Raw genomic sequence first — 27,113 nt, forward strand, 5'->3', positions numbered from 1 at the left:
ACAATTATTTTGTAATAACTACAGATCATTAGGAGATATTATGATGTGCAAACGTGAGTTTGTAAGCCTTATTAGATTATGCACAATGGCAACTTAATGGCACATTGTGCTTGCTATCAGTAGCACAGTTTTCTGGTAGTGTCTAAGGAATATTCCTGAACTGTAGATAACTGAAGGTTCCTTCATGTCAGCTCTGATTGTGGAACAGTGCTTGTCAAATGGGGCATATTCATTCATGTGGTCTAATATGAATGAATAAAAAATTCATTAGAATCAATGTGTGAAGTGATGTCATGTTTTTTATTTGTTTTGATTTGGGAAATTCCACTTTCTATGATATTGTTTCCAAGCCAAGAAATCCTTCCTCCCTCATATTCCCTCCATAATTAGCTTGAAATTTGTCTCCCCTTCCCTGCCAATGGTACAGGAGGATGTCTTTCTTTGCTGCTGAAATTCCTCTGCTTTACACGCGATGTCGCGACCCCTGCCCCATGGCGAGGTGAGAGGTGAATTTTGAAGAGACTTTGGCAGTAAACAAAGCTCACTTCCCCCTAGTTTATGGAGCATGAATGCGAGCCTCCTCCTGGCTGCCGCCATTTGAGACAGGCCAGAGTTTAAATCTAGACTTGCCAGCTTTCCTTCAGAATACTGATTTAAAGGCCCAGAAAGGTGTGAGAAATCTAAAAGCTTTGGCAGGCTTCCAAGTGATAGTTTTAGGTTAAGTAAAAAGTTCTCTGTCTGCTACCACCATTCAGAGGTTGCGATTTCCATCAAGGTCATTCTGCCTAACTTCAGAACCTCCCAGCCAGGGGGCTGGCAGATAGGAGACTGTTATTTTGATAGCTGAAGCTGATATCCCCTATCGGCCTATGACTAGGAATGACTTCCTGATTCAGTACAGAGTCAGTATTACTATTAGTGTGATTTCACGAAGATAAACAGTTTGCCAGAATACATAAGTGGAAAAAAAGAAAGATAAGTTGATTACTCCAGGAAGGAGGGTCACCTTCTGGAGGAGTATTGAAGTTGGAAGAGTTACTGCTGTTATTAGCTGTTTATCAATGTTCCCTTTGCTGTGTTCATATGGCATGTCGTCTGCTCTCAAGTGCGTGGTTATGCCCTTATTTTCACTGTGTTTATTTAAGTATTGCCACACCAAATTAATTATGCTTCTCGGATTTTTTCAGAAAAAAGTTGGACCGGCCGGCTGGCCGGCAGGTGGAAAAAAAACTTTTTGCAAAAGTCTGGGTTGCTTATATACACAGCATACATAGCATATCAACAAATATAAGTTATTTCCTTGGCAAATCCTATGCAATGAATTACTTCTTTTGATCTAGTACTACCATTCCAAATGTGCACAGATGACTGTACCATATCAAAGAATAATGAAAAAAGTAATATACTTTTAAATTAGTGTAATAATAACTCTCCGATTTTAATTACACACTGTGTATTTTTCTCTCAAATAAACAATACCCCACGTTGTATTCTATATACATATATATCGTCGTCGTCTGCGTCCGCTCGTGACCGAGCATTAGTTCATGTCCATCCAGTCTCATTTGTTGATTGTTGGTGGCGATGTCTAAAGTGGCTGCTCAGTCCCAGGGCAGTGTGGAAGAGTCTGGGACACTTTGTGCAGGGCAGAGTAGGTGGAGAGCGAGGAAGTAGTAGTCTCTCTTTGCGTTGCTGTCTTTTTGTCTCTGCTTCGGAGCGTCGTAGCTGCTCCATATGATCAGTCCCCTGCTTTATGGTGCGTTTCCACTCAGACCGGTTCTCCGCGAGAGTCTCCCAATTTGTGTGGTTAATGTCGCAACGAAGGAGGGTAGCCTTTAACTGGTCACGAAACCGACGCTTGGGGGCTCCTCGAGACCTTGTGCCGGATTCTAGTTGTGACTCGACTTCCTCGCCAGATCCTGTACATATATATATATATACATGTATATTATACTTTGTTGCAGAAACCTTACAGAAACACACGCCCAGATATACAGACCAAAATACAAATGAATATACATGTACATGACATTGTACTTCACTCTCTTTGGATGAAGTAATCAAGTGTGTTGAGTGTACAGCAGTCTCATATGTGACCTAAGCCCAAATATATATAAAGGCATCAGCTGTGTTCAAACCAATTTTGGATTGAGGTCTCAGTACACAGTTTTTCACATACTAGTATGGGGATTTACATGGTTAATTATAAGGACGCCTCAAAAATTATAGCAGGGTGCGGAAACAATTTACAAGAATCTACAACCTACGAAATATTTGAAAGTGAGCATAGATTTGTCTGATCGTTTTTCTATAAAAGCCACTTTGATTTGACCCCCAGCGGAGGTCATGGAGTTGCAGGTGACGCACAGGAAGTGCCGGTAACAGTATCAAGGTACAAATTCACGACCAAAGAAGCAACATAATCCAACTTATACAGTCTCCAAACTGATGTATTCCTCTACCATTCACCATAGTTTCCACCTCGCTGTTGTGCACAGAAGAATAACTACGGCCTTTGCAAGTACTGGGAGGCGCTAGGTTATATCCAAACTACTTTTGGGGATGGTGGTTGTTATAAGTATACTGTGTTCTGACCTTGACATGTTGTGACATGATCTCCCTTGTACGTTTCTGTAGCCTCCCTGCACAAGCCCAACGGTCTATCCAACAGACTCACTGACGGGAGTGGTACAAGCCATGGCAGCCAGCAGTACCATGATACATACTTTCCGGAAGGGGAGATGTTACTTCAGGTAAGAGACACCATGTCAAAGTCAGAATAGCAAAAGTCAAGAAGTTTCTTGCCAGCTAGTGTCCCTTTGGCACAGTACTAGTGTTCTGAATTTTTTTCCATCAAGACCTTTTTCATCCCCACACTTTTATCAAGGCAGTAAAACTGAATGTAACGCCTAAGCTATGTACACTTTCTTATACATTATAGTTCTTGTCCGATAATGTGTGCAATTGGAGATTAAAAACTAGAAAGGCAACATTTTTGAAAAAAATGCAGAATGTGGCCGAAGGGAAAATGCAGCAAAAATCGCAAGAAAAGAAGCATCAAGAAAGGCAACATTTTTGCGAAAATGCAGCAAAAAAAAAAAAAAAATCAAAAATTATCATCTATCCACGGATTCGACCCCGGAGCGTTGGCTTACCTCGCGTGAATAATACCACTGAGCCAGTGCTACAACATGTTAGTACAAGCACACGTTTTAACAGGTATAGAATTGTATTGCGTGGCTTGAACACGTCCGTTCACCATTGAATTTGCAAGATTCCAAGGTCCAATTTTCTGAAGATAATGTTTTTGTGTGAAAATTTATCAATCTCGTTCATTCCATGGCGGGCAACTTCTTCCTTGAGCGCCTGTTAGGTCGTCTCAGCTGCTATAGTATTATCAAACTGCATGCCGAATGCCATTTTGTGTTCTGTGCGTTGATTGGTTCGCCTTTGCGTACACCCGAGATAGTCCGCGACTTTATTCCAATCAAAAAGCTGGAAACGCGGAGTATATGTTTACAGCTTCCATTTTTTCTGAGTTCTGATTGGCTATTATTGAACTCGATGCCGATTGTGTTCTGTGCGTTGATAGGTTCACCTCTGACGTAAAACCGAGAAAGTGACACTTTAAGCCAATCAAAAAGCTTGAAACGTGGAGTACACGTTTACAGCTTACATTCTTTCTGATTTCCGGGTGGAATATGCAAATATCTGAGGAAAAACTAAATGTGTGGCTTCGCCCACATAATGATTGAACTTAACGGGGGCCGCCCTAAGATGCTCCCTGCCCTAAGATGTCACAGATTTTTTGCTGATCTTATTATGCATAAGTACGCCGTGTTTGTTGCCACTGACTATGATGATTAGAAAGGTAAATAAACCAAGTCCAAACAAACAGCTGTTTTTCCATTAAAAAAATATACTTACACATATTCACTTCTCCTTTTTTTTGAAGACAGACTTTTTCACAATAATGTTGGTAGCGCCAAATCACTGTAGTCACCTGTACTAGGTATTGGTGGCTCGTGTCCCTAAATATACAACCTGTAAAAAACAGCCACACAACCGTCATGCACATAAGAAATAAAGCTTCACAAAACACTACAAATATTGGTCTTCAAATGTTTGTTGAGGAAAAGACTGGCCATAGAAAAAAAAAACATAGCATCACCGCTGTTGTTTTCCAAGGGAGTGTGTCCCGAAGGTGGCAGACAAGCGAACGCCCGAAAGATTTGTTACTTTAACAAATAATTCGTTCCGTCTATAAAAATGAAACTTCACAGAGTGATGTCGAATATGTTTCCCAATATGTACACAGAGTTTTTTGTGATTTTGGCGTTGTCGTTTTTCGTAATGATTTTGTTAGTCGGGCCACCGCATTGAGTGCATTTTGCCCATTTCCCATGAAAACACAACCTAGATTGTGATAGATTCAGCCCTCCTCGCGGGGGACAAGAAGCACACACAATCACAATTCTACTGTCAAAAAAAAGCTATTATATCGTGTTATATCATAACACGAACACATACCTTTGCCAAATAAACCAGGTTTGTTATGTAGAATGATGTCTGTATATATATAGACATAGATGTGTTACTCATTTCATTTTATTTCATGTCAATAGAACATGTCAAACTACAGCTACATACAATCCACTTCACAACTTGAACTTGAATAAAAGTACAATTATATTTACAGAGAACTACATTTACAGAAGTAACAGAACTTAGAAATATATGGACTGTATTCAAGTCAGCATAAAAATTAATTCAAAGCATCATCATTGCAACATTTCAACTGTACAGATTCAGTAACTTTGTAGCTCCTCTGTCAATTTTCAACCACCCATCCACCTCATGATTGCTTACTTAAAGCTGCATTAGAGTTCTTACCAAACCCATTCCATCTCTCCAATCTGTGTTTGATTGCAGATAATTATGTCCAGTACCAGACTGACTCCTCCTTTTTGAATATAGGAGAATTATCATAATGTATATAGAGGTGGGGTCCAGTACATTGTACTGGTACAAAAACATTTGTTTCCTTTGGACTGGTGAAAAAATATGGACCTGAAAAAAGTGGTCCAGATTTTAACGTTAAATCTTTGCCTATGCCAGTACTATTAGGCATCCACATGATTTGGGGCTTAGCAGTTCAAGAAAATAACAAGGGCAAAGTAGAGTAGAGTTTACAATATCTTCTACCAAGTTTCTACAGTCAAATGTACAGACTCTGAGGCAGCTAGCTTTGTTTACTTGAAGACAGGATTTTTAAACAGTGGGAGTCAGATACTCCACTATTATATGAATGAATGAATAAACAGCTTCCTTTGAAACAAAATGGAGCATTGTTTTGAGTTTCGCCTATTCAACTTGACCTTGACCTGATCCTTTTCTCTGGACCTGAGCCATACCTCTACCTGCATTTTCTGTACATTTCCCTACATTTTAGGGCTCAAGAATTTGATTTTGTAGAGTTTTTGATGGCATAAGTTCCCAAGGTAAAATAAATGACTATCATATTATTTGGTTCTCTGCAGGCCCTGAATGGCTTTGTGGTGGTAGTGACATGTGATGGGCTGGTATTCTATGCCTCTCACACCATCCAGGACTACCTGGGCTTTCAGCAGGTAAGATTCCTTACATCTATATGTCATGATCAGTAACTTACTAAAAACACCCTCCAGATTAATTTTGGACTTCCAGATTAGTTCCGAACAGACCTTAATCATTTGAAAATCGATTGACCAAATGAATTAACATTTGCCAGTAAGGTATATTTATAGGTAATTAATATGTAGATTGCAATTAGAAGTCTCCAGGAACAAAGCAAATTCTGGAGAATTCTCCAGAATTCTGGCTCTGAGCCAGAATTCTGAGGAATTCTGAATTCTAGAAACCTGAGCCAGAATTCTGTAGAAGAATTCCGGGCCCCTGAGCAAAAATTCTCCAGAATTCTCCAGAATTTGCTTTGTTCCTGGAGACATCTAATTGCAATCTACATATTAATTACCTTTTCATATATCATACTTGCAAATGTTAATTCATTTGGTCAATCGATTTTCAAATGATTAAGGTTTGTCCGGAATTAATCTGGAAGTCCAAAATTAATCTGGGGGGTGTTTAAAGTAAAAGATGATTTATTTATTTATTTATTTATTTATTTATTAGGATTCTCCATTTGGAGGGTATGGCGAAACAGGTGTTAATAACACCTTTTCAAAGCCGCCATACACACATGTGCACATGTTCGCACATGTCTACACGCGGCGGGGTTACACCGCCCCTTACGGGGTGATATACCCTTTCGCTGGCTGATACGGTATGGAGGTTCGCCAGGCCTCCAACCGGGTGATTTGAAGTGAATCACCAACTCCAGACAGAAGGGTTTGTTCCATCTCACACCGCACCATCGCACGTGTGGGGGTTCTTTAACGTGCATGGGGTGTGACTCTCCCCATACACGGGACCTCCATTTAACGTCCTATCCGAGGGACGGCCCTAGCCGAAGCTAGGTACTCATTTTTCACCTGAGTATAGTGAGGAAATCCGTGTAAAGTGCCTTTCCCAAGGGCACAAGATTTTCAAATGATTAAGGTTTGTCCGGAATTAATCTGGAAGTCCAAAATTAATCTGGGGGGTGTTTAAAGTAAAAGATGATTTTAGCAGCTAGATGTAGGGGCACTGGTCCATATGCCAGATTTCAGTCAAATTGGAAATCAAAGGTTATATTTTGTGCGTGTTTGTCTGTGTGTGTGTGTTAGCAGCATAACTCAAGAAGCTTTGGATAAATCCTGATGGGTAGGCGTCAGGAAAACGGAGGTCAAGTTTGATAATGGGCCCCCTAGTAGCTTGCGAAGGTGCTGCAGTGGAACTTCAATTTTTTATATCCCGTACCCCGTGTTCTGGACATGCTGTGGTTGTAATTTTTTAGTGCACGTGGGGAAGACTGTGTTGATGGATCTTTTTTTGGTATGTAGGTAGCTTCACATAATCAGGTACTTATTATGCAAATCAACAGTTGATTTGCATAATTAATGAGGAAAATTTATAAATCCACAGCATTCCATTATAGAACTTTCAAACATGTCACATATGTAACTGAGAAAGAGAGAAATTTCAATAGGTATAAAATAAGTAAATGATGGTCTCATTGCATAATTAATGAGAAAATATCATAATTCCATAATGGTAAAGAATGGGAATTTCATACTTACAACATTATGAAGCTTAGTGAAGTTGAACATTATTAGGCATAAATCATGCAAAATTAATTTAATATTTACAAAATTAAGGCGGAAACACTAAATGGCCTTATCTGTTACAATAAAACTCTTATACTTTGGACCTATGCCTTTTGGAAAGAGGATCAAACAAGACATATTTTAGTGGAATGGAAATATCTATAAAATTAATACTTTAGTTAAGAAAATTCAAACCATTTGGCAAAGGTATGAACCATGCCCACTCAATCTCCTCCTGTGTGAAAGTGCAGATAATTTTACATAAAGGCTACGTAAGTGAATTGTATGTTAACTTACATGTAGTCATCTGCCATGAATACAGCAGAAATGTTTGATATAAATTGCCTTTTCTTTTCTTGATAGAACAATTATATAGATAGAAATTAGTAGGACTTGATTATGCAAATACTCATGTGTGTCTACAGTATGAAATCTTATCTATGATAATAAACTTTTGGGGTAAAGTACTAACTGTGTTACATCCTTTTACATGTACATCTGTGTTGTTCCTGTACAGAAAGTTTAACTGTTTCTGTTGCATGCTTCAGTCGGATGTGATCCATCAAGGTGTTTACGAGCTGATCCACACAGAAGATCGGGCAGAGTTCCGCCGGCAGCTGTCCTGGAACATGCAACCATTGGAGGAAACTGCTGATCCTGGCCAGGTCTCCGCCAACAACAACAGTGTGGTGCCATACAATGGTGTCATGTGTCCAGGTGATCATTACAACATTAATACAATTTCTGTTTTATCTATAATGCTACAGTTTTGGATTGTTGAAAATTTTGATGAACCCAGAATTCTTTTTCAAATTCTATTATCTTTCTAACCCTCAGATGTGAAGAAATGGTAGTAAAAGTATATTTTGATATCTTTACATACAAACACCTACGGAAATATTTGGAGTCACCCACAGAAAAAAATCAGGTGCACAGCTCCAATTTTGGGTGCAAGAAGGTGCACAGTCACCCAGTACTTTGAGCCATGTAAGTAGACATTTTTTAGTCAATGACAGAAATTTGTACACGATGACAGAAAAAAATGATTTGGGCAGAATTTTTCTTTAGGCTGAATGACTGGCTAGAGCCCTGTTTCAAAGTGGAAAAAAATCCAAAATTTTTGTATATACATTCTGGACAAATAATACCTGGACCAGTTAACTGATGGTAAATTCCCTGTGCTTATAGTTGCCGTTTAGGTATTTTAAGGGAGAGGGCGGTCGTCAATTACAATAACGGGGGTAAAAGAAGTGCCTGATTTTCCTCTCAAATTGCAGAAAATTGTATTTTAGAGGGTTTTAAAATCCGAATTTTCCCAGCGGAGCTATCCCTCTCCAATATTTTTGGACGCATTCACCTCATGAACCTTGTGGGAACGCTGGTAACAACTGTTACAGCTTGTTTTGTGAATGGCTCCCAAAAAATATACCCGTAAAACACACTACAAACTCCCTACAGTACGTCCCCCATGTGGGGCTGTTGGTATCGCTTGTGAGATCCGTCCTGCTAGCCTTTGGATGTGAGCACTTTGAAGAATAGGGGTGAAGGGCCGTGCTAAGGCATGATTCAAAATGGCACATGTTCGGATTTCCGCTAAATAAATGTAACAAAGCCTGGGGCTGTTCTTCAAATAGGGACACTTCAAGGCATGTTGTTTGTCTTGGATGGACAGTTTATTTATTTGTTCTATATTTCACTGTGATGATGAAAGTGTAATGTGAGGACGAAAAGTAGGATTCCTTGAAATTACGATCGCTGCCCCACTCGCACGGCCCGATCAACGGCAGGAAAACATACTGGAAGATTAATTAAGGCCCATTTTAGACACAGGTCCCTTTAACCGACCTGTGTCGGTTAACCGTCATATATGACGCTTAACCGCCACCGGTCTAAAGAGAAAATAAGGGGCGTATGACGGTATTTCCAAGAACCGACCTGAGCCACCTCCGGAACTGGTCCTGGGTCCCAGCAGGGGGCCCGTGACGGTTTCTCTCCTGTGTTAAGAGAAACGATCACCGGTGATGGTAATAGGAGGTCATGGATCATATGCTTATGATATGCTAACGAGCCCGTAGCAATGGAAACAAGTTTTGCCTCATTGTAATTGTTTGAGACATTAAAAATCGTCGAATCGTCGAATGTTCCAAGTGGAATGGCCTGCCACCGGTGACTACTTTGATGTCCTCCTATGACCCTATCAACATGCCCGGGTTGCGCTACCATGCACCAGTGCGGTGAGGACAGAAGCCGAGTTCAAGTCTGGGTATTGCCCGTCTGCTCTGTACATGTGCCTAATCCTCTTTGGAAAATGCGGGTAGTAAACATTAAAAACATAAACGGTATTTAGGTATGAACTGTTGCAAGAAGAAAATATGCGCCATTTTTATTCGCGCGCAATACTAGAATCCTGCGCCATGGGCGGCCTGCAACGCTTTCTGTCGCTGGCCCTGGTGTGTCTAAAGAGAACTGTCACCGTATCGGTGAAGCGTCATATGACGGTTAACTGACACAGGTCGGTTAAACAGTTTTGTGTCTAAACCGAGCTTAACTTGCCGCTGCAACGTGCGATCTTTGTGACCTCAATCTCAAGGTTTTAAGTCGTATACCTTGCTGGTTTTGTAAAGCGCTCAAAAGAATTTGCAAACAGTTTTTGACTGACAGATGGGTTCTGATTAAAGTGTTGGATTAAAGTTGCATCGGATTAAAGTTCAGTGCCGTTACCCCTGCTTGCATTATTCCTTCTCAAAACCTAAAACAAAAATTACTTTTATCGCCCATGGGAAACCGCTAGGGGGCCCAAACTTACACACCTTACTTAGCTTTTACACAGCTACCTACCACTGAAAAATCATCACCCAAGCAAGTCCCGAACAAAAAAAACCTAATCCAGAAGTTCTGCTACAGTGCCCTGCCATACCGTACTACCATTTTTTTGTTATGTCAAAACTTACACATGTGTACCCACATACCAAATATCAAAACAATCCATCCACATCCATGCGTTCTCTAGTTATCATGCTGACAAACATCCCTCTGACATAAAAACAGCGGTGAAAACAAGTGAAACGGAGGGAATGATTTATCGCTTTTAGATGTAGAAGAATATTAGATATGCATATGCATATGTATGTTCCTGACATGATGCTTTGTTATCACAGAAGGCTCTATGGTCCTGGAGAGGTCATTTGTATGCAGATTCCGCTGTCTTTTAGACAACTCATCTGGATTCCTGGTATGATACTTTCCATTACATTTGCATCTTAAGATGAGTGAACAAAATTAATGTCAAGCCTATTTTTAGGGTCCAAGTATGATCATGATCTGTTAAACTCAACCTACATGTACATTGTACCATAATATCACCTGTAGGATTAGGGACCAGACCTACATTGCACCAGTACAGTTTGTATCTTATTCTCTTCGCCAAGAAGGGTATGTTTTCGGTTAACCCATAAGGTGATGGGTTCATATGTAGGTCAACAGCATATACATTTTGTAACTCAAGAAATTGAGGATGGAACTTTGTGATTTTTGGTAGGTGTGTAGCAGTTGTATAAAGGAGTTCGAAAATCGTTTACCTGGCGTTTTCCTATGACACGGCATTGGTCACGTGAAAGCGATCTATTCATGCTGGGGGGATAATTTTTTACACTTCAATGTTGGGCTGGGTTGACTGTACAAAAGCCCATATCTTGATCATGAGTAGTTGCATTTTTGGACTGGTCTATTTTGCTAATTTACATAGAGTGCACTGGAATAGTCCATTCTTGCACAAGGTGACAAATTTTATCCATATGTTTTATCACAATTTTACCCACTGGGTATATTACAAAAATGTTTATTATTGTGGAAATTTCATGACTGACTCCAGATACATGAATTATGGTAATGATCTGGGCCTGGGGCCTCAATTTTTTTTCCCCTCGCTCACAATGCTTCTGGGCGAGCCTAATGGTATAGTATTCTGTGCAAGTAGCTTGAAATAAGGCTAGAGGGAAAAACTGGCCTTTCTAATTTTTAGCATCATCCCTAATAGCCACAAATGTTTTCCTTCCACACATAATAGGCTCTCCATATCACTGGTCGTATCAAGCAGCTACATGGTCAAAACAAGAAACTGGAGAGTGGGGAGCGTTATCCGCAGCTGGCACTATTTGCCATCGCCTGCCCTCTACAACCACCCTCTATTGTGGAAATCCGGACCAAGAATATGATATTCCGCACAAAGCACCGGCTAGACTTCAGTCCACTGTCAGTGGATCAAAAGTAAGAACACAACTCACCTTGACTGTTGTCTTCTACTAGTGTGTGTGTGTGTGTGTGTGTGTGTGTGTGTGTGTGTGTGTGTGTGTGTGTGTGTGATTTTTGAGAGATACTTTGTACATAGCTCTTGGGGCAGAGATTAAGTGGAGAAGATCTAGCCTCATTTTACATTTGTATCTAGTGCCCCACAGTGGCTTTTTAACTGCAGGAGCTGGTTTAGTTTCAGACTTTGGTAGATTCAAACAGCCATAGTGGCCAGTTTGATGCTAGGGGGAAGGTCACACGACTAAATAATAAGCCCTATAGCTTATTTACAGTCCGTTCTTAAAACAACACGGTCATTACTGTCATTGCCAAATGGAGAGTTATGAATAGGACATTGTAAGTTGTCAGATAGCAGATGGACATCTCAGTTCAGTGGAGAAGAACTTGTGGGAGTAGGGGTAGGGAACGGTACAGAAAATTTTGGCACAGGTCCGGTTCAGGTCCAAAGGCATCCTCCCAAAGGATAAAGCCTATCATCGTCGTCACGGGCTACTTGCCCGGACCAGGTCCACTCTCTCCTTCCAAACGTCCCTGTCACCCATAGCGTTCTCTAAGTCCTCGACCCGCAACCCCACATCACGAGCAAGTTGGTCTATGTATGTTAGTCAAGGTCGCCCAGAATGTGCATACCCGTGTGTTGGCTTCCACATACAGTATGAGTTCACTAGCAAGCTCTGCTTTGTTCCTAAAACAGTGACTGGCAAATCTGGTCCTGTTGATGGTTGATATGGCGGGAATATTGCCGTACAACTGTTCTTTGGTAGGATGTTGTTTCCATGACTTGTTAAGCACAGCCCTCAGCATACGCGTGTAGGTACCATCAAGCTTGTTTAATAAAGCCTAAGTCTGGACCTAAACGTGAACGTTTTTGTCTGTGAAACTGTGTTTATTTGTGATACTCAAAACAATATCATGATGGTCCATTTTGCTATAATGGAATCTGTTTGGTGGAGTATCAGACACCCACTGGCTTCATGTGCTAACTGCCTCTGTGTATCTATACTTTGAGCCCTGCATGTGTGATAATAGATGCTGTGTTGTAGGGGCAAAGCTGTGCTGGGATACACTGAGAAGGAACTACAGGCTCGCTCCGGGTACCAGTTTGTCCACTTTGCTGACACCATGTACTGCGCAGACTCACATGCCAGCCGTAAGTCTTCTACAATTAATGTTTCACATGGTGATCTTCTCTGCATAAATCCCTTCAAATGTTCAATACAAGAAGGCATTCATTTTCTTCATAATTCTATTCAAATACATGTATTGCCTCTGTATTGGCCTGGAACAAGTATTATGGAATAGTTATTCAAAATGAAATTATCTACTGCAAAGTGTTATTTTTAGAAGAGAGAAATGAAATTGATAAGAAATCAGGAAGTTGTGATAGGATGAGCGGACATCCTGACAGGTGTAATTGTATGAGAGGCACCCCACACCTGGGATGGTTCAGTCCTATGCTACCAGGTGACTGGATGTGGAGCTTCTAGGTCTCAGTGATGCAGTGATTTACTCCGCACGATTCTAAGGGGTTTCCTTGTACACAACTGAAAAAGCATTGGTATTGGAACAGTATTTAGTTTGAAAACTGATTGGCAAAAAGCTGTCCCAAGAAACGTCAAGGACACTATTTTTAACCCTTGGTATGCTGACCCTTATCCTCTCTTTCCTCCTAATTGCTAGAAATTTTCCAGTAATTTCAATCTTCATTTAGGCCACATCAATTTATTTTCTTGGTTCACAGATTTGCCACTCCCATTTTTTTTATGAATTTGAAATGAAAATAAAAATTTGCTATGAGGCACTACTCCATTCAGTTACGTTCATCTCCTGTATAAATGCATGACTATGTTTATTTTTTCAGTCTAAGAATCGTTCTTATTTTAGGTCATATATGCATCATTTGTTTGAAAATCAGTGTAGGGTTTTCTGCCCATATTTCCCCAGTATTTTTGCTTGAAATTTTTCATCCAAGCGTGGCCTTCCCGGTGGTACTTGTAACATGTTGATCAATCTCGCTGATATAGAATAATAGATGACATGGAGTAAATGTTGTTATTGGTAGAAAATAAGTATAAGACGCCATACTGACAGTTTGAAAAACAATTTTTGTATAAACAACTTTGAGAGTCCCTGATTACATTGTAAACCAAAGCACATTTGCACGGAGAAACCCGACGGCGTAGTTTCATGTTTGAAGTGAAATTGGCAGGACGACAGAAGAATGATTTGTTCACATGAGAAATTTTAGGCATAGAAACAACTAGTATGCCTTTGCTTCCCTTGCGGTATGAGTTTTGATCTGTCGAATCTTCAAAACGACAGAAATCGCTAAACATGGCGGCTGGTCAGCAGCAGATGTGTTGACAGTAAAACTAGTACCATATTGCTCATAGCCGATTACGATCTTTAAAATGATACCGAAAATGCGTGAAATTATTATATTTTGGAGTAAGAATTGACACGGAATGCCATTTTTATATTATCAGAGGATTTGTTCTCAAAAATATGTGTACAATTTTTTTTCTAATTCAGCGTTTTTAAGTGTCAACATGAAATCGGTAACATCTTCATATTTGCAGTCTAAAATACTGAGCTTCTAAAATACTGAGCTTCTTTTACAGACAAGCTCTGTTTGTTTTGGGGAATGTCTGACAAAAATATGATTGGATACTAGTATATAGCTATGTTATGGTATTGATAATATGTCAATTTATTATAAATAGAGACAATGATACAACAATTTTCCTTGATAACATGTTCCAAGTAGAAAATGCATGTATCATATACATTCTTTCAGGAAAAGATCTGAATGTAGTGACCTGACTAGATTATGAAAAAATGCTGCTGCAAACATCATTGATCAACAAAACTCTGTCTTCTTATCGGGAAGTATCTTCAACATCTCTCTATAAAGTTTCATTTTCACACAGGGAAGGAATCAAATGTACGAGTGTAACAAATCTTAGTAGTGTTCGATCACATGCCACTGGCACTGCTGTGGGAGAAAAGCAGTCCCGCAAGAGAGCAGTACAGTCTTATAAAGTTATAATGATGTTTGGTCGGTTTTCTACTCAACGAACATTTGAAGATGCATGTTTGTAATAGTTTTGTGAGCCTTATTTCTTATGTGTATCGCAGTTGTATGGCTACTTGTACAGGTCATATATCAAGCGGCACAAGCTGCCAATACTCAGTGACCAATGACTGCAGTGATTTCGCGTTACCAACATCATTATTAAAATTCTATTTAAAAAAAGAGAGAGAAATGAATATGTAAGGGTATGTTTTGAATGCAAATGACAGCCAAGTGCATGGACTTGGTTTATTTACCTTAAAACTAAAAGTTTCTAATCAGCAAAGTCAGTGGCAACAAAAACGGTGTACTTATTTCATAATGAGATCAGTAGAAAATCTGTTCATGTCTTAATGGCACGTTTCATCTTAGAGCACCCCCCCATTGTGGTTATGCATTTTCTTTTTGAAAATCAGTAAATGATAAATTTCCAATACTTTTTTGCCCATGCCTTTCCCTTCAAATGACACGTGATTTCGACACTTCGAACATTTACAAATGAAGTGTAGTTTCTGCAGGGAAGATCCCATAGTTACATGCATATTTCTTATGAACATTAATGTAGGAAATGAGATCAATTTTCGTAGTGCTTTGATTGCTTGTTTTAATTACTGGTTTCAGATAATGTCAGGAGAAGTTCGGACATTGTAACTGGATTTGAAGAAATTTGTTATATGAATTTGCACATTTACAGTGGTGGAAAAAAGTTTTAAAGATTCTATAAGAGTAGCCAAATATGCACTGGTGCATGGAGAGGCTGTGATAAATTAGTTTGGATGGAAGTATGCAAAGATCTGTTTTCAAAGCATATTCAAAATGCCTGCACAAAATACTTAATGACATTATCTGAAAAACAATCCTGCAGTGGAATCATCTTAAGAGATGACGCTTCCGGGTAGTCTGAATAATCACATCTGTCTGTGTGGTTATACATTGTTATACAATGAGAACCTTGCACCCAACTCTGCAGCTGAACTAAAAGAATTGGTGACATTGTGGAAATAGAATATAGTGTGTTAAAAGCCATTCTACCATTTTTGTTTGCAGCTCTTGCAACCACAAAAAAATTACTTACACTTTGACATCATGGTTATTTCACCTGCGGAATTGTTGGCAAATGTATTGATTCATGTATACGCCATGGATGTGTTTTAATTATTGAATTGTTATAACATGTTATGGGATGAATATACATATGTCAATTGATAACATTAAGTACACTATATGTGCATCACAGTCAAACATGCCATTTTGATTCAGTGGATATGGATCATATACAAATAAAGGATAAAACATTACAACATTAGGTTTGGAGAGACATTTGTCCAATTATAATGAATGAATTTGGCCAGTTTGAGTGATGTGCTGCCAAAGCTATGGCTACATTCAATGTATACTTGATATAATAAGTATCTCTTTCCTCTCTCAACTTTTGATGAAATCTGTATCTATATTGCTGGTGTAACACTGCCTTTTGGTGTAACACACCACCTGAAATGATTAACAGATTACAGCTTTCAGAATTTTTACAATAATTGATTAACAATGATATTACTTGACTACCGTATTTTCTCGATTATAGTGCGCACTTTTTTAACTTTGCAAAATCTGAAAGTAATGGGAAGGTGTTGGCAATGTCATGTTGTGTACTTCATTTGAGGTTACTGCCCGGACAAAAAAGGAAGAGGATCCCAAACCAGCTAGAAACCCATTGGAACATGGCCGAGTGTGGCTTGGAACAGGTGCGAAAGATCCATGAAATAAATTTTATGAAAGAAGATGATATTGGACTTAAAAGAATATTTTTGTAAATGTGTCAAAGCAAAGGCCACAAAATATGATTCAAGTCTGGCAGGATGTCCCACATCTTCCGGGCACAGAACATCCTCCTATCATCTACAGAACTCATAAAGCCTTCTTAAGGAGGTTCCAACTGCAGCCGTACAGTTTCAAAATAAACAGCTCACACAACTAGGATCTAATGTTACTGTACTTGGAGGGATGATAGTCGTATGAATGAATGACCGTGTATGGTTGTAACACAGTATGAATAGCTAAAAATGATCTGATGTTATAAAACTAGATCAACATTTTGTATGTATTCTTGGAACAGCAAAGAATATGGCAAAATGTTCGAGAACAATACCGGTGAAAGGTTATTGACCTGCACATGCCTAGCGTGTAAACCAACTTGTACGCCAGCGTCACAACTTTTCTGCAGGTATTTCTCTCCAAACTACCATAAATTTGGCCGAAAAAATTAATCAGATTAGAGTGCTGTAACCCAAAAACTTTAGCACAGGATCTGTTTGTTTGTGGATAACATATCTATCTGGTGATTTCTTTTAACCAAGGATCCTTGTTTTAACAGTAACAGCAGCTGTGATTTCACCTTCTCACAGTGCTTGGTCTTGATTGACAGGTCGCGGCTCTAACACCAGACTGTCTAAAGTTTGGCTGCACCACCAAATTGAATTACTGGACTTAATTTTGGTGGATCATACCACACATTTATTATATTTTCCCTGGGTGATTTTGTTAAAGCTCAATTGCTCGGGGGATTGAAGAAAAACGTCATAAATTTCTTCTTTTTTTTTCGGTGCAAACTGTGTTCAAGATTGCCGAAGGGGGGTGCATAGTTAATTTCAGTTTTTGTACTTTACTTCACAGTCAGGCAGATTTCTCCTGTAATCACCCAAAAACGGTGGTGCGTACTTAAATTGAGAAAATACGGAATATTGTTTTGTTGCTAGCTATGTATGATATTTTATTCATTCATGTTGTGATTATATTATGTTACTTACAAAAATGTGGCTTGATGGTCAGTTCCATTTGACAGTGTTGTCAATCATTATTTGCTCACATCAACTCTTGTTGACATTTTGTGCCAAGACTGGATGAGTGCTTTCTGCTAGCTTTACATGCCTTGTTTGAAAGACTGCCACCCTAGTAGCCATTCCATACAGTCTCTACATTCCCTTTGGGAATAGCCATCCCAGACAGTGTGCATCCCTCTGTGGGAACAACCTTGAAATTGGAAGACTGAGAGGTTGGGTTAGCAAATGATTGACACCTCGTCATTCACAGCTGACTTAGCCTCATTTTTGCAAGGACCATCCCACACCTTCCTGGTACTACTAACAGTCAGGTATTGTTGTGCTTTGCCTAACTGTGTTACTGCACCTTTGTCTGTGCTGCATGCCTGCCTAACTGTACAGCCCTACTTAACTCTTCCTTTGCTGAAAGTCACCTGTTTTATTCACACCTGCTGCTTCATCCAATTTAGTTACTTTCAAGTGATAATATTTTCCTTTTTTGCATAAATTAACGTCTATACTTTGAAGAAATTGGTGGTGTCAAATATTTGCATGGAACTAAAGGCTACCTAAGGCCCCCAAACCATCAAAATTGCTGTGAGAGTTTTAGACTGCATGATTGCATGTATAACAATGACTTTCTATTTAACACTTCAAGAAATTTCTACATCATTTTTGTGTGTGTCCATTGAAATAACTTGTGTGCATGAAGTTTAACAAACATGTCATTTTGTAAAACTACCATCATGATAACAAAGTGCTCTTGCAACTGAACTGCATGCCTTATGAGTAGTAATGCTATAACTGCATGACTTATTAATTATAGTTGAAGTGGAAGTTCATGTCTTACAGTAATCCATGTACAGCCCCTGCTTGTAGATTTGGTGGCAACAGACCCTTTCCGTATGTCCTGGTTTGACTTTTCTTGCTCAATCATAACACCTTATTCACAATACTGGTTTACTGCAGCTCTCCTCTAGTCTTTCTATCATTTTCTTCTCTCTATAAGTTGGACAAGTTTGTATCATCCCTCAAGTTCTCTCAATTTTATCTCAATAAAATGTTGATATCTCAGTTTCCTTTGTTTTGCAGGATTCCTGCATGTTTTCAGCTACTGTATGTTTATGATTTATTTTGCTTTTTTGTTATTGTTACATTTTATATAACTGCTTCCAGAGACAGTACCAAAGAGGTACACTAAATACTGATATGATGTGTTCTAATGTGAGTACCATTATGATAACACTCACATGTTCATGTGCTTGGCGCAACAGCTCCTACATGTATTTCATTCAGAGGAAATCTTAACACAGACATCTGTCACCATTTAGATTACAAAAAGTAGTATTCCAGGATACTGTCGAATTTGACCTTCGGGTTACTGATTGTAACTTTCACAATTTTGCCAGATATTGCTGTGACATACATAAAATGAATGTCTTTCATACCAATTTCTTAGACAACATGTCACCAGTTCAGTTTCTAAAACAAAGCTGGAACAAAGTTATTATTTCCACTGGACTGGGAGTTGTTGTGTTCTGTAGTGCTATGATGATGATTGGGATATTTTCATGTCCGTGTGCACTGATCTAACCAGCAGGTTACCATTTTTGTCTCCCTGCAGTGATGAGACGTGGCGAATCTGGTTTTGTCGTTTTCCGTCTCTTGAGCAAAGGAAATGTCTGGAAATGGATGCAGGCAAATTCACGGGTTGTATTTCGGAATGGACGTCCTGACTACATCATCTCCACACATCGCCCCCTCAGGTACACGTACAGTATATCTTGATAAGCAGCTGTATAAGGGTAAGCTGTTAGTTACGTAGATGTACATGTAGTAGCCAGGACCATACAGTGTGGCTTCCTTTCCTTGGTAACAGAAGAAAATTTTGCCATCCAGACCACCAGTTGGAAAGCAGGAGAAGAAGACCATATCCGGTATGGAACCACATACAGAATAAGTAAGACAATATTTTCCATATGGTCAAGTGCAGCCTCAAATTGCCCATCACACATAGAGTGGAATCTAACATTGACATATTAGGCTCCTTTTTGGGGTACACTAAAGGGATAGGTCCAGTAGTCACAGGAATGAGCCTTTGGTTTTGCAGGTGGGTGTTAACACTGAAAAATGCAGTCTAACATCCAGCCTTAAGTGTTAGTAGTACCTTAAGTTAACAGACTGGAAGCTAGGACCCCTTCAGTATAATAAGTAGTCTGGTAGGCAAACTTACTGGGATTTTTATTCTGTAACTCTAAGCACCTGTGCTGACTGTAGGAGCATCAAGACTCACATTACTGCTATCAAATCTGATTTGTTAACATTTGTTAAGAATGTTATACTTTCAGGTCTGTACAGCATTTCTCGAGAACTTAGTGAACTTATCTTTATGATATTTAGTATGTTTGTAGGTGTTTGCCAAAAAAGCTACATTAGCCTCTTAGTCAAAGTCAAAATTTTAGCAGCTTTCCATGGTTCTGCATGTTCTGGGCGTGCAATACTGTAGTCCTGGTTTTCTAACTTAAGTAAGCTTTAGACCTGTTTAATTTCTTTGAACTAGAGGGATTTTCACTTGTTCAATACGTAAATGGGAATTCCAACTCACTTTTTATGATGATTAAAACATGAATTTCATAGCAAATTAATTGTTGACTTTTAGAAAGTTGACTATGAATTTAATCTAGTCACCTCCGTGAAAATGTGTGTGTTCCAGCGTTATATTTGCAGAACGTTTTGAGCGATTGCAATGTTACATGTACATGTATCTGGTAGGTAAGTTGTTGATCCGACGGAAGGTCAATTTTGGGCCTTCTAGTTGATTTGTTAGGCACACATGGATTTAATCTAAGCAAAAAGTGGTGTAAGTTTGGACCCTAGCAGCTTGCTCTAGGGCTGCAGGGGCAGTTTTGTTAAAGAACAATAACTGTATCTTTAAAAGAAAGAGGGTAACAAAGGAAAGGTATTTGGCATGCAGGTACACAATGTAGCTTAAAACCAATGAGATGGAACTGTATTTGCATGATGAGGAAAGTCCATATTTTCATCATTAAATACCATAATCTGACTTTTTTTTTTTAAATTATTATATGATTTAAGGTCTCGGACCGGAGTTTCTTTTACGATTTCGGAGGTTGGCGGACAGCTTCAGGCCGAAGGGCTACAGTTCCGCTAGTAAACGTAGGACGCGAAACTTAATCAATATGGTGGAAAGCCGTTTACTGCCTCTTTCCGACAAACCTATTGGTATAGTCTGTTGCCTCTTTATTTCGGGTAGAATATGTAATAAAATTTTAATTTTGGACCCGAAAAGTATCATTTTTTGACACTTTTTTGATCGAAGCTGCTTGGAAAAAACGAATTTTCCCAGGATAACGGCCTATGTGGTAGAAAAGCTAAATTCTTCATGTTTGTGTAAAATGAAAATAAAAAAATTCCATGTGATAACTTTTTTGCAATCTCCGATGACGTAATTTCTTCGAAATCGCATGAAAAACGATGCTATTTGGGTCACCAGGCGAAAAAGCCGCATCACCGTTGCAGCGGACTAATACAAAAACGGTTTCGCTGGCCGACCAACTACTCCTCGCACAAAAATAATACAACCCACGGGCTTTTCATGAAATACGACAAATCTATGCTCAGCTATATCGATCACCAAGCAATAGGGAGCAAAAGTTAGGGAGACACCAGCGCACTTCCGGCCTATTTCTAGTCATCACTCCGGTCAGATTTGAACTCCGACCCGAAACCTTATTGCTAGAGGGACGTTAACAGATAACAAATATGCAAATAAGTGCCTAATTTGCAAAATCATGGTAGGATTGAATAGATCAATCTTAATGAATTACACTGAAACAAGTGACCCTAGCCTTGACCTCCACCAAGTGACATGTACCAGCATTTACCAGATTAGATTTTAGTCCCCCTAGCAGCTTCCCTTGGTCCTGCAGTGCAACTTTGTTATCTCATGTTCTGAACAACCTATGGTCACATTTTTGGGTGTTAAATAGCTCTTGTGCTCAGGAAGAAGACTAAGTTTGGGCCCCCTTAGTGGCTAGTTTTGGGATAGCAGGGGCATTTTTGTCAAAAACTTCTGAAGGGGATAATTCAAGAAGGGAACAACGGATTTTCATGATTTTTGATATAAGTAGGTACCTAGACAATGGTGTACAAAATGAAATAATTATTATGCCAAATAACATTTGCATAATCAATGAAACTATTCAATCAAAGCAGTTTTTCAATGTATCTCTTGTCGTGGACATGATATTGAAATTTGATCGGTAAATAGCTTGCAGCATCATGACAAAGTGGAGCAAGAATTTCAAAGGTGCGAGTGTTGCAAGGTTGGTCCGGGGAAATATTTAAATCTGGACCCTCTAAAATGCTATTTCCTGCATTTTGAGGAGCAAATTTTGCTGCCAGACTATACCAACTTTAATGCCATTTCTATCAAAAAAGGGCCATGTCCCCACAAATTTTCACCATGTCATTGTTAGTGCTGGAGGCGCTGAGGTCCTGAGAAAATTTGGAAATCTTGACCCTCTGAAATGTCATTTCAAGCATTTGAGGGGCACATTCTGCTTGGAAACTTAGCTAAGTTTGATAAGTAAAATTTCTATTACATTTGTACTTTAAAAGTAAAATGTCTATTACATTTGTACTTTAAAAGGTTTTTGAGAGCGACATGTGTCCACTGTGTTCAGTGCCGAAGGCGCGAGCCGTCACAAGGAGGTCCAAAGAAATTTTGAAGTTGGGATTCTCTGAAACGCTAGCTAAATTTACTTCATGATATCTAGTATTTGAGGAGCAGTTGTGGAAGTAGAGGTCAACTTAAGAAATGGTTCACCTGGCATTTTCGGTGGGTACTGCAGGAGCCTGTGAATTTTGTGTTTGTTTGTGGGCAACAGAACTCAAAAAGCTGTGAATGGATCTTGATTAAATTTGGTAGGTTAGTAGCAGTTATAGGAAGGAAGGTTAAGTTATAGGAAGAAATGGTTTACCCGGCATTTTCTGTCAGTACTGCAGTGGGTTATGTGTCTAAACAACATAACTTGAAAAGCAGTAGCTCATTCTGCATGATATTTGGTGGATGGATAAGGGTTAGCAAAATCAAGATTAAGTTCAATAATGGGCCTCCTAGCCTCAAGTTGTGGTATGCAGAATAGCTTCAAAGATGGAAGTCAAACTTTCTGCAAAATATGCCAGGTTCATGATTTTGGGGACTGGATGATATTTATGGGGGGTGGATGTCTGGTGCACTAGGGAGGAGGGCCATTGACAAATTTTTTGCCCTTGGGGGTTGGTCATCGAAATTTTGACACCTTTGCCAACCTCCCTCCCCCTCCCCATGAGAAATTGGCCACCCCCTGATCTGTTATGTCATTCCATGTTTGTAGGAAGACTAAGAAGGCTATATATTTTTAAGTAAATATGTACCAATATCAATCCTGCGTGCAGTGGTACCCCCAGCTTTCTAAATGGAATGGTTCATGGACGACAAAGGGATAAAACGTTTAAATACGATATTTATTTGCGTGATCTTGCGTAATGTTACCAGTGGGGTGGATATTTTTCTCACATAGATCAGAGAAGTGTCAGACAAGGTAAGTCTTCTTTCCACTGCAGCACATCAGTGTAACATCAAGTCTACATGTTTGTGAACATGTCATCAAAATGAAAAGTCAGCTGTCCATGGTCTAAAACTTTGGGAGAGACACAGATTCTAGATGCGCCCGACAGGAAGACTCCAGTGTATGTCGTGTTGACGCGCGCGTCTTGACACATCTGGGTAAGGAGAGCTCCCGGTGCTAGCCATATGGGTCACCACAGGCCGGGCACGAGGAGCCAGGAATTTTCTCGCAGTTAGGAGACAGCCCTTAGTTTCAGTTTGACCAATTGACTGAAATTTTTCCCTCCGTTTATGATAAGGAGAAAGCCTATAATTTCGGCCCCTCGTGACCATGGTCTCTCTGATAAATTTAGGGTCTCTTTTGAGTAATTAAGCTCATTTGTTAAAGACTGATGATGGAACTTCACACATTGGGTGCTTTAGCAATTAAGACATAAAAAAAATTAATTGAAAATTTGTTTTTCCCAGTTAGGAGTAACCTGGAATCCAGTCTACTGCTGGCTCGGCCTTATACCGTAGTTAGTGCAGGCTCTCTACGGGGCCAGGGAAGCTCCCAGCCGCCTAGGTAATCGGCCACACCCAGTAGGATTTGCACTAACTACGGTATAAGGCCGTGCCACAAGTAGACTGGATTCCAGGTTAAGTTAGGAGTAAGCCTAATAGTTTCGGCCTCTCGTGACCGTAGTCCTTCTGATACTTATGGGGTCAGCCGTATCTTATGAGTAATTAAGCTCATTTGTTAAAAACTGATAATTGAGAATCACAGAATGGGTGCTGTAGTGATAGAAAACATTAAAGAACTGATTGAAAATTTGTTTTCCCAGTTATGAGAAAGCCCCCACGGGTACATAGTTGGCCCCTCGTGCCCGGCCCCTTGTGCCCAGCCTGTGGTGACCCATATGGCTGGCAGTGGAGCACTCCTTACCCCACTCTCTTGACACCCCTTGAAACAACACTTTGACTGCTATAGTTATTGCTATAAGTTTTTTTTTTTCTTTTTTAGAGAGTATGTGAAATGGAAAAGGCAAGGAAAAGTTGGAAGGGAGGGCCATTGAAAATCGGGGGAGGTCCATTGGAAAATTTGTTACCGGAGCTTATTTGCACCAGCCCTCCCCCCAGTAAATATCGTCCAGTCCCTAAGTAGTGGATAGGTATTGGGGCAGGGAGTAAATGATGTAAATTTTGGCCACTAAGCAACTGGTTTAGAACTGCAGTGAGCATTTTGTCTTGAGATCTGGACATAAATAACTTGAGGAGGGTTTGACAGATTGTCATGATTTTTGGTATGTATTAAGCTCCACTGATGCTTTATTTGATTAGGTACTAAGTATGCAAATCATACCCTAATCTGCATATTGATAGGGGGAAGTTTATAAATCCCATGCATTTCAGGAAACATGTGACATGTACCAGAAAAGGAGAGAAATATTGATACATCAATTAATATACATAATGTACAGTTAAACCTTGGTATGGCTGAAAATGGCGTTACTTATCTCTCTGATATTTTTCCCCAGTGATGAAGAGGGTAAGGACTACCATGACAAGCGACCAGAGCCATTCCGTTTCCCCTTCACAGGGGTAGCCATATTGTATGGCTCTCAGTCCAAAATACCCGGCATGGAGGATCCTCAGCCAAGATCCAAACGTGCCAAGTCCAGCAAGGCCGCCTTGCCACCAAAGTTTGACATGGTGTATGAAGCAAGTAGCAGGAGCAGGAACCCTCCCAATGTACACCCACCATCGATGGACCCCGGATATCCCGTCAACCCCCCAGAGCCAGCAATGGCACATTCCTTTTATGAACCTCCAAGGAATGGACACAGAAGCGAGAATGGAATATATCTCCAGACTGAATACAGTCACATGGACACACCCTATGGGGAGAATATGAGCAGGAGAGATGTCATGCCAGAGAGATACACCTCAGAATTTGCCAAATTTGCCAACGAGGAAGGAAACCTCTTTAGCACTGATGGCAACAAGTATTGGAATGACTCTCAGTTTAGTTCAGCTGTAGATACACATTCTCGGTCCATGTATCAAGGTCGTGGGTATGAACATGTCCATGGCAATGATTATGAAAGTAGGTACCAGGGGAATGTGAGTCTTTCTTATCCTTCTAATGTCCTGACTTCTGCATTGCTCACTGCAGAGAGTGAGGCCCCTCTCCATTATGACGAAATCATCGATGTTAACTCAAGGGAAACAAAGATCACAAAGATTGATGCAAACAGCTACAGCGACCAACCAGCAAACAGCATGCTATTTTCGGGGGAGATGATCCTTCACACGACTACGGACACAAGGATTCCTCCTTATTCTTCTTCTGTGACCCTCTCCGACTTGTCAGCACCCAACCACAACAGTCCAGATCCACTGCATTCATCAGAGTGGTTGTCAACAGGCAGAAGCATGAACCACCTGGTGGACCATGGGCACAAGGCCTGCCCAGGGTACACGCTAGGTGAAGTCCCATACATGAGTGGGGCCACACAACGCTTATCACACCTGCCACCCAATCCACAGATTGACATACCACGGGTAAGTACAGCGTTTTGCTTTCGCCAAGAAAGATATGTTTTTTAAGCAGTTTGTGTGTCTGTTTGTGAACATCGTAACTCGAAAAACTGTGGGGATGAATCCTGATAATATTCGGTAGGTGGAAACAAAGGTCAGGTTCAATAATGGACCCCCTTATAGTATTTCCAGTTTTGATATCTCCAGTTATGGACATCCTAGGATCATGATTTATGAGAGTAGATTGCTCCAGGGAAGGAGAGCAAGACTTAGTGATGTAGCCTAAGGTTGTTTTAGAAGCAGCCATTTTTTTCAGAATTATCATGATTTTTTTGCCACACCAATAAGCTGGGAGTAAAACTTCAATATGACTGGATATATGAGAATTCTTGTACACAACCAAAATTAAACTTACTTGCTTACATTTCGGTGTCTATCAGACACCTTCCTCAGAGCTTCTGACTGGAGTTCTGCTTCTCGCCGCTATATGTAGCCGATGTAGGTGGCGCTTTTGCGATGAGAAGATTATCCCAAACGTGTCTAAGTTTGTATCCCCCCTCGTCCCGATTCATCACTGGGGTTGACCTTCTTATCCATACCGCCTCTTTAATCCATCTGAGTAGTCTGTTGTCTTCCCTGTCTATGACCCTTGATGTATGGAATAGTCACCATAGCTTTGGACTTTTCTTGTTGCTTGCTGCTCCTTTCTTTCTGCTTTGTTCTCTTCCTCTGTCTTTCCACTTTGTTGAACGCCCACTGAGGGTAGCCGCAGTTAGTGAGCGCCCGCTCGACATGTTGTGTCTCTAGATCTTTATCCTGGTCTTCTGTGATGACTGTGTTGCATCGGTCCAATGAGTGCGAATAACTCCTAACTTCTGGTGTAGAGGGTGGTGTGACTGAAAGTTAAGTTACTGGTCCGTACGTGTGCTCTTTCTGTACATAAGGAGTTTTACTGTGCCATCCTCCTTGCGCACCAGAAGAGTGTCGAGAAAAGGTAGTGTATCTTCGTTCTCCTCTCCAAAACGTAAGCAAGTAAGTTTCATTTTGGTTGTGTACAAGAATTCTCATATCGTATATTCTACCAACCTGATGAAATTATTTTCAATATGACTGTATTTACCCCATCAAACTAAGTGCTTCATGGCTTGTTACCTTTGCCAAGAAGGTGGTCCTGTTTGTTTTTCTTTCTGTCTGAAAATTCAAGAAACCGTAGATGGATTAATAATTTCGAAAACAGGTGTCGGAAGGCTATCCACAACGCTTTGGCAGTGGTCTGGGTCAACTCACCCCAGACGCTGGTCCGCTTTATATAATAAAGTGTCTGAAAAGTCTAATTATCTTCGCCAAGAAGATTATGTTTTCTGTTACATGGGTCTGTATGTAGGTCAACAGCATACTAGTATAAGTTGAGAAATTGTGAATGAATCTTTTTGACTTTTGGTAGGTATGTAGCGGTTGTGGAAAGGCATGCCTACTTGGAAAATGGTTTACCTGGCGTTTTCCTACGGTACAGCAGCGAG

General features: G+C 40.0%; 1 protein-coding gene across 1 annotated transcript; it reads left to right on the top strand.

The window, feature by feature from the left end:
- Nucleotides 1-1,584: 1,584 nt before the first annotated feature.
- On the top strand, nt 1,585-27,113 carry LOC118408084 (neuronal PAS domain-containing protein 1-like). The gene is made up of 9 exons (XM_035808706.1): nt 1,585-1,651; nt 2,638-2,753; nt 5,541-5,630; nt 7,793-7,961; nt 10,403-10,476; nt 11,311-11,510; nt 12,596-12,702; nt 19,066-19,207; nt 24,591-27,113. The coding sequence occupies exons 1-9, from the start codon at nt 1,585-1,587 to the stop codon at nt 25,660-25,662; spliced, it is 2,037 nt and encodes a 678-aa protein (XP_035664599.1). The 3' UTR covers nt 25,663-27,113.

Source organism: Branchiostoma floridae, unplaced genomic scaffold (genome assembly GCF_000003815.2).
Source record: "Branchiostoma floridae strain S238N-H82 unplaced genomic scaffold, Bfl_VNyyK Sc7u5tJ_1554, whole genome shotgun sequence".
NCBI classification, from domain to species: Eukaryota; Metazoa; Chordata; class Leptocardii; order Amphioxiformes; family Branchiostomatidae; genus Branchiostoma; species Branchiostoma floridae.

What these genes read in the sequence shown, in the direction of transcription:
- LOC118408084 (XM_035808706.1), top strand. Translation starts at nt 1,585, where the DNA reads ATGTCTAAAGTGGCTGCTCAGTCCCAGGGCAGTGTGGAAGAGTCTGGG. An exon ending in CAATGGTGTCATGTGTCCAG is followed by an intron (nt 7,962 to 10,402) that starts GTGATCATTACA and finishes TTGTTATCACAG; the next exon opens with AAGGCTCTATGGTCCTGGAG. An exon ending in CGCAGACTCACATGCCAGCC is followed by an intron (nt 12,703 to 19,065) that starts GTAAGTCTTCTA and finishes GTCTCCCTGCAG; the next exon opens with TGATGAGACGTGGCGAATCT.